At 38.9% G+C, this 8,558-nt stretch overlaps 1 protein-coding gene across 8 annotated transcripts in view; it reads left to right on the top strand.

Annotated features, from left to right (window-relative positions):
• Positions 1-2,307: 2,307 nt before the first annotated feature.
• UBR2 (ubiquitin protein ligase E3 component n-recognin 2) overlaps positions 2,308-8,558 on the top strand; it is a 123,789-nt gene continuing 117,538 nt past the window's right edge. For 4 of the 8 annotated variants that reach the window (XR_016394612.1, XM_089918707.1, XM_089918706.1 and 1 more), the window contains exon 1: positions 2,308-2,759. Coding sequence is in view for 7 of the 8 variants with exons in the window: in XM_089918707.1 (XP_089774833.1) it covers positions 2,682-2,759 (78 nt within the window). In the remaining variant the exon portion in view is untranslated. Of the gene's footprint in view, positions 2,760-2,779; positions 4,065-8,558 lie in introns of those variants that run through there. The other 4 variants (XM_022581904.3, XM_089918705.1, XM_022581905.2 and 1 more) reach the window with 2 other exon arrangements.

Genomic DNA, 8,558 nt, shown 5'->3' with positions numbered 1-8,558 from the left:
ACTGTTGGTGGGAAGGTAAATTGGTGCAGTCACTATGGAAAACAGTATGGAGATTCCTTAAAAAATTAAAAACAGAACTACCATATGATCCAGAAATTCCACTCCTCTGTATTTATCTGAAGAAAATGAAAACACTAATTAGAAAATATATATGCCCTTCTATGTTCATTGCAGCGTTATTTACAATAGCCAAGATATGGAAGCAACCTAAGCACCTATCGATAACGGATCAAGAAGATGTGGTACACATATACAATGGAATATTACTCAGCCACAAAAAAGAATGGAATCTTGCCATTTGTGACAACATGGGTGGTCCTAGAGGGTTTTATATTATGAAAAATATGTCAGACAGAATAAATACTGCATGATTTCACTTATATGTGCATCTAAAAAGCAAAACAAATGAAGAAATATAACAAAACAGAAACAGTGCTATAGGTACAGAGAAAAAACAGGTGGTTGCCATAGGGGAGTGGGTGGGAGGAGGAAAGAAAAAAGTGAGGGAGATTAAGAGGTATAACCTTGCAGTTGCAAAATAAATGAGTCATGTATATGAAAAAGAAAAGAAAAGATCACAATGCCATACACATATGAAAATTTAAAAACATACTAAAGAATGATAATGAAAACACTATATACCCAAATTTGTGTAATGTAATTAAAGCATTATATAATGGAAATGTACTGTGTTAATAAATCTGTGATTCTTGAAGTTGGTCCCCAGGCCCACAGAATGACCAGGAACTGGACAGAAACGCAATTTCCAGTCTCCACCCAAAATCTATTGAATCGGAAATTCTGAGAGTGGGGTCCAGAAACCTGTATTTTATCAAGACCTCGAGGTAATTCTGATACATGCTCAAGTTTGAAAACCACTGCCTTAGATGTACATACTGAAAAAAAAGAGAATGGTTAATAGCAAACATCCAACTCAAGAATTTCGAAAAAAGGACATTAAAATCAATCCAAAAAGAATAAAAAATAATAAAAATTTCTTTACAATGTATTTTAATGGCTTTAATTCTATATTAGGACTCTTAAAGAGGCATTATCTTTGCTTCTGGGTTGTAACAACCCCAGTTTTCCTCCAGGTTGACTCTGACTAGGGAGTGCATCAGTGCAAGGAAGTTGGGCAAAGAAGAAAGTAACATATAGTAGAACATTTCAAGATCTCTCATTCTAGATATCTATGCAGATAGATGCATACCTTTTTTTCTGGATAGAATCATAAGAAAGTATTAAAAAGGCTTTTCTTTGGGGAGAGGGACTTGGGGTAAGAGGCATAGTTTTAATTTTTTTCCTTTAAAAATATTGAATATTTCCATTGAGCTTGAAGTTCTAATCTTATACATATATTAGTTTTTTTTTTTAAAATGATAACAAGGCTTATTTGGACTGTGGGATGATGGGTAATTTTTATTTCCTTAAAAAAAAAAAAAACTTGGTTAATATTATACTTTTGTTAACAACAACAATAACAACAAAAACATGTCCCAAACCTGGATTGGTTCAGAATTTTTTTTGCCTAATGTAATTCACAATTTCTTTGTGGGAATAAATCAGCATACCTAATAAAATGTTAAGCAATTTTCTGATAACTCTAAAGGAATTGGAGACTTGTTCTAAGAAACCCACTCACCCACCTATCAGTCAAGAGCCTAATTACCTCTACCGAAACGTAATTTTCTTTTGTATCTAATCTAACAATGATTATTTATTTCTATAAAATGTCCCTATCAAGAGTGAACCTTTGAATTGGCTTGGTAGACTCCTTCTCCTCTGCAGCAAGATTTGTTATAAATTTTAATAAACGGTCATATCTAAATCACTTGGAAACGTTTCCTTTAACACCATTTTAACATGTTTTAAAACCTTTAAAAACCTGAGAAATGTACACCTCGGTTACCAGTCTAAAGAATGAGGGGTTGATGGATGACAGGGCCTTAGAACAATAGGGATAGAACGTAATTCGCTCATTCGACAAGTATTTGAGTTCGTACATATGCCAGGCTTTGAATAGTACTCGAGTTCTGCCACGTGCCAGGCACTGTTCTAAGCTCTGGGGATACAAAAATGAACAAAGGGTGTTAAGGGAATAAAACTCAGTACCACACACGATCTCGCGCTTCTTGCCTCTTCCCTGGTGGGCGCCTCTCGCCGCTTAGTCTATGATTCTTGCTGGGCACAAAAGCCCCGCCCGCTCGCTTATCTGCCGTTTGCCCAAGGCTCTTAGGAGGAGCTGGACTACAACTCCCACAATGCCATCCTGGGGCCTCCTTGTAAGGGCTCCACCTTTTCCCTGGCCGTGCGGAGGACGACTACAGTTCCCAGAGTGCGCCGCTTCGCCTTTTGGGTGTTGTTGCCCCTTTCCCGGAGCGGGACGCGGTAGAAGCGGGCAAGAGTGCCAGGTCCGGGTTCTCTGTGTCCTTCCCCGGGGCAGGGACGAGGCAGTGACTTGACTCTGGGCGCAGAGCCCGCGAGGGAGCGCAAGACGCGCCGTCCCTTCTGCCCGGCTCACCTCACGCTACTCTCCGTCTTTTCCACCCGCGGCCGCCTGGGCGGCTCGGGACCGACCGCCCGGGGCAGCGGTGGCGGTCTCGGCCGCCGGGGCTGTGGCGAGGCCGCGGCCCTCGGGGCGGCGGTAGCGGCGCCAGCGCTGGGGAGGCGAAGGAGGGAAGATGGCGTCGGAGCTGGAGCCCGAGGTGCAGGGCCTAGACCGGAGTTTGCTGGAATGTTCGGCTGAGGAGACCGCGGGGGTGAGTGCCGGGACCCAGGCGGGGACGTCCGGCCGTCGCAGGCCGCGCCCCGGGGGAGGAACAGATTACTGGAAATCCCGGAGCGGCCGGGCCCTGACTTGGGGTGACGACCGCGCTGTCCCCGCCGGCCTCGCCTTGTGGGTAACGGCCTGGGGAGGCCCCAGATCTTGCCCCTCTCCTTCCTTCTTTATCCACGAGTAGCCCGCAGGGCTGCTGGGTGCACCAGCCACCCTCACGTACCCTTTCGCTCTTCCGTTATTTCTGCTTTCCCCCACACTCCCAGTAAGTCCCCAGCACAGGGCCTTTGCCCTTTATGTCAACTCTTAGAAGAGGGGAGGGAAAGACGCTTCCTGGTTTTTTGGGTACTTTGTCTTCCTGATTCATTTGCCTCCTCCTCTGAAACCTGCTACCTTATTTTGTTCCTGGGACCGCCCTAGGCACCAAAGGATGCCAGCGACACTGTTCACCCTCTTTACCTCTTCAGTGCGTTTTCGCACCGGTTTGGTCAGTCTACAACGTTGATGAATGTGCGGAAAGTAGTGTCTTGACACGTTAACTGAGTGTGAGAAAGTGGTAGTGGAGACTGGGAGATTAAAACAATAATTTGTCTAGGAGTTGGGGGAAGTTGGATGGAGAACAAACGTTATATAACTTTGAGAGAGCACCTCTCAGTAAATGGAAGCTAATAATGTGAGGTTTGGTCACAGCACAGTGGGAGCAGTTATGCCCCAAACTTAAAGCATTCAGACCTAGTCTTGTACTTAAACTGTAATACGAATATGCTGTGTAAGTAGCAGAGTTGTAAAATAATTAATAAAACTCGATGGTATCTTTCCTCAAGGACAGGGAACACCCCCTAGAACAAATTGTCCATAATGATTCTGAATGGGCCAAAACAGCTGAGGCCCCACCTCTAGGGCCTCCAATTTAAAAAGCTGATAGGAAGGGAGTGACCTTTGAGCACAAGTCAACAATCTGAATGTTAGGAGCAAAATTGTAGTGGGGCGCTGTGGGGCTGTTGGCTAGTGAGGAGTTATTTTGGGTGAATTGATGAGGACACTGAAGTCATAGTGGAAATAAATGTCAGGAGTAGAGGTGAAAAGTTTAAAGAAATACATTGTTGAATGATGCATCTTTGTTTGTTTGTTTGTTTGTTTTTAAACCAACTTGTTTAGTCTAGTTCTGTTTTCATTTACTTTCCGCTTAGTATTGCAACAACCCAAGGATTTTCCCCATCTGCCTTTTCATTTATCAAGAGGTTTGAAAAAGAAAACGAAAGCAGTGTTCAAAGTAAACAGTAAAATGGTAATGACAGCTATTCCCTATCCATGTGATCTTATCAATATCTAGATTGATAGCTAATCTGTTATTTACCTCAAAAATTTTTTTTTACTCCCACAAATTTTGTCTGTTGACCCCAGTGATACAGGCTATGTGCTGTTTTTCCAATTCTAAAAGTGCAAGCTGCCGTACACCTGAAACTAACACAACATTGTTAATGGACTATACTCCAATATAGAATAAAAATTAAAATAAACAAATAAAAGTGCAAGCTATCAAGTGATTAGAGCTTCTCCAGTTTGTTGAGGTTCCTGGGGAAACTAGTTATAAAACTGGTGCTAGAGAGCAATGCTCCTAGTCCTTGTGTAGTGAAATTCTCAGATGTAGTGGGGGAAATTAAGGAAAATGCAGTCAAAACTTATAAATTTGGACTTAATTCGAGTTTGTGAAGTTCACAGTCTGAGCTACATTTTAGTTTTACTCTGTTTACTCTTCTTTTTTAAATTATTTATTTATTTATTAGGCTGCGCCAGGTCTTTAGTTGCGGCATGCTTGATCTAGTTCCCTGACCAAGGATCAAACCCAGGCCCCCTGCATTGGGAGCACGGAGTCTTAAAGCGCTGGACCACCAGGGAAGCCCCTTTGCTCTGTTTACTTTTAAATGACTTTCTGAAAAATAAGATTAAAAAAAAATTTAGTCTGAAGGCCAACAAAATTTCTTAAAGAAGAGTTCATCTAATATTAAAATACAAGATTCTTGCAGCAGTATAATTTGCCCTTACTTTGTGAGGAGTTTATTGTTTGTATTTGATTAAAACAGCATAACACTTTACTGTTCTTTCAGCTTAGGCCCCAGCCCAGCCATTTATCACAAATTAAAATTAATTGGGGGGCTTCCCTGGTGGTCCAGTGATTAAGACTCAGCGCTCCCAATGCAGGTGGCCCAGTTTCAATCCCTAGTCAGGGAAGTAGATCCCACATGCTGCAACTAAGAGTTCTCATGCTGCAACTAAATATCCTGCATGCTGCAACAAAGATCCCGTCTACCGCAACTAAGACCCAATACAGCCAAAAAAATAAATAAATATTTTTTTAAAAATTAAAATGAATTAATAAAGTTTTCTCCGGTAAAAATAAATTTTAGAGAGGTAAACAAGCAAAGCAGTTATTAACAGCCTTTAGACCTCTGTTGCTGATAATTTGTTGGGATCACATCCATCTAAAGTTACTTAATAATGACTAGTGGCATTTTTCACACAATTTATTTACACACTTGCTTTTCTTATTTGTATTATGAGGAGGAAGGACTTTTTGTGATCCCATCTATTATTACTAGAATGCCTCACAAATAAAAGTATTTAAGTACTCACTTCAATAATTTTAAGTTTAGGATATTAAAGTGGCCCTCTGTTGTAGTTTTTTCTTTTCCTTGATAGAGTTGATTCTACAAGTATGACTTCCCCAACACTTCTTGACTCTATCTACATTTCATGCTCCACAGGTTTGATTATATGTTCCAGTGGATGATTATGATTTAAGAGGTACATATATTGTTTTTCCCCAAATCTGAAAGAAATACATATTCATTATAGAAGTCTTATGTAGAGTATTATACCTATATTGGTTACTTTTTGCCTTAAAATTTTCAACAGTTTTATATAAAATTCACGTATCTTACAATTCAAGTCAGTGGTTTTTAGTATATGCAGAGTTGTGCAGCCCTCACCACAGTCAATTTTAGTACATTTTCATCACTGCAAAAAAGAAATCCTATATCCATTAGCTATACACTCCCCATTTTCTCCTAACCTCCCAAACTCTAGGCCCACAGCTGACCTATTTCTTTGTCTCCATAGATTTGTCTATTCTGGAAATTTCATGTAAACAGAATCATGTAATATGTTGTCTTTTGTGACTGGCTTCTTTCACTTAGCATAAGTTTTTAAGGTTCGTCCATGTTGCAGCATGTATCATCAATACTTCATTCCTTTTTACTGCCAGATGATAGTCCATTACGTGGATATACCATATTTTATTTATCCATTCATCCGTTGATGGATGTTTGGATTATTTCTACTTTGTGGATATTATGAATTGTGCTATGGTGAACATTTCTGTACAATTTTTTATGGGGACATATGTTTTCATTTCTCTTGGGCATATACCCAGGAGTGGAATTGCTGGGTCAGGAATTGCTAGACTAAAATGGCTGCATCATTTTACCTTCCCACTAGCAGATGTGAAGTTTTCAGTGGGTTTTTTCACATCCTTGCCAGCACTAGTTAATTGTCTGTCTTTTTGATTATAGCCATTCTGTTAGGTGTAAAGTGGCATCTCCTTGTAGTTTTGATTTGTATCAGTATTTCCCTCATGACTCATGATGTTGAACATCTTTTCATAAGCTTATTGGCTATTTGTATATCTTCTTTGGAAGTGTCAATTCAGATCTTTTGCCTATTTTTTCATTTTGTCTTCTGATTTTTTGTTTTTTGCCTATTTTTAAATTAGATTCTCTTGTTTTTTATTACTGAGTTTCTGTATTATTTTGATTTGTGAATGTTTTTACTTCATTTCTAGAACTCTTAATATGATTTGTTTTAAATTTTTCTTAGTTCTAATTTTTTCTTAGTATAGTCCCGAAAGCTCCATTTTGGCCCTAGCAATTGTTGTTTTAGATTGTTGTTTTGTAGTTAACTTACATGTTGGTTATCCTTGTTCGAAAGCAAAATCAAATGTGCTTAAATAGAGTACAATTTTAATTTGGCATAGAATAATTAGACACTGTGATAAAAGGCTAACCCCTAGGGATTCTTTGATTTTTGTGTTTATTGTACTTGCTCTCTATCCCAAGGCTGAAATTAGCTTTCAAAAAAAGGCGAGCTCCTGCGAACATTGTCATAACATGTTTACTTTAGTGGAATGAGTTGACAGTTTCTCTACTTCCGTTATTGAGGACTTCTAATAAGATAGTGCTTATTACTCTGGTGTGCATGTTAGTGTGACAGCCACAAGTGTCTGAAATAAGGACAGATTAACATGCAACCAAATTAGAAATATCAATAATTCTTCATGTTGAAGAAACAGTTACAGTTAGCTTATGTTACTGAGATCTGATATGAAAAGCTATAGGTTTTCTTTCTTTTGAGAAATGTGAACCATTATTCTTAAAGGCAGCCAGAAATTTTCTCTTCACAACTTTTTTTTTTTAATCTATAGTGTTGCTAACCACTAATTCTATATTTCTGGTATAGATTTTTTCATGTAAAGGTGTCTTGCTTTATATATTAAGTGTTTAAATTTAATGAAGTTAAAATCCCAAATCAGGTGGTTTTTTGTTTGATTTTGTTTGTTTTGCTTTGCAAGTGGGCTTTCTCTAGTTGGTGGTGAGCGGGGTCTACTCTTCGTTGTGGTGTGTGGGCTTCTCATTGCAGTGGCTTCTCTTGTTGCGGAGCATGGGCTCTAGACGTGTGGGCTTCAGTAGTTGTGGCACACGGGCTCAGTAGTTGTGGTTCACGGGCTCTAGAGCGCAGGCTCATTAGCTGTGGTGCACTCTTATGTGCTCTGTGGCACGTGGGATCTTCCCAGACCAGGGCTTGAACCCGTGTCCCCTGCATTGGCAGGCGGATTCTTAACCACTGTGCCACCAGGGAAGTCCTGTTAGGTGGTTTTAAATGGAGCGTATGCCTGCCTTTCTTGAAACAGCCTTCTGTGTCTTGTTAATAATTTATAATAATATATAATAAAAGATATTTAGAGTAAAATGCTTGTTTTACTAATGATATATTTTGTATAAGGCAGCTGATTTTTTTTTCTTAACCAGAAGCTGATATTAGTTTCTGAATTTTTTGTTTAAGAAATCTATGAACAGATTTGACCCATCAGTGTTGTTAGAGCCACAAGACAACATAATTTCTTTTAGAAAGCATCACCCTTTATCCTCCCTGGATTAAAATTCTGCAAAAGTGAAATTTTAAGAGAAATGGGAACATAAAATATAAAACAAAAAATTGCTGTTAAAATAAAACCTTTAAATGTGTTGTAAATTAAAATCGAAGCATAGTTTTCTAGGATTGTGGAGGTGAATTCTTGAATCTGAATGCTTAATTTTTCATCCATAAACAATAAATTGCTTAGGATAATTTGACTGCATTCATATTTTGAATTAGGGTTTGCTGACAATGGGTGAAAACCCCTTTGATGTGGCCAAAAACATGTTTTTTAGCTCAAAGAATTAGATTTTTGTTTGCTTTTTGGTTGACTCTGTCTTTTACTATTGACTATCTTTTTTTTTTTCTCGTTTGTTTTATAATTACTGAACTTTGTGTGTGTGTGTGTATAATTTTGATTTGGAGCCACTTCTCCACTTCTCCTTGTAAGACCTTATACTCTTGTCTTACAGTGTTAGACATCACTTGAACAATCTTTAAACCTATGGGATTGTCTCACCAGAATTACTGTTTTAAGAGTAATTTAGTCTCTTTCCTACTTGCATAAAGCAAACACAGCAAAATTAGTAAC

The sequence above is a fragment of the Delphinapterus leucas genome, chromosome 10 (assembly GCF_059928025.1).
Source record: "Delphinapterus leucas isolate spDelLeu-1000000601 "Yukka" chromosome 10, BTC_Dleu_Yukka2, whole genome shotgun sequence".
NCBI classification, from domain to species: Eukaryota; Metazoa; Chordata; class Mammalia; order Artiodactyla; family Monodontidae; genus Delphinapterus; species Delphinapterus leucas.
The sequence above is the reverse complement of the archived record's forward strand: the minus strand, read 5'-3'. Positions and strand labels throughout refer to the sequence as shown.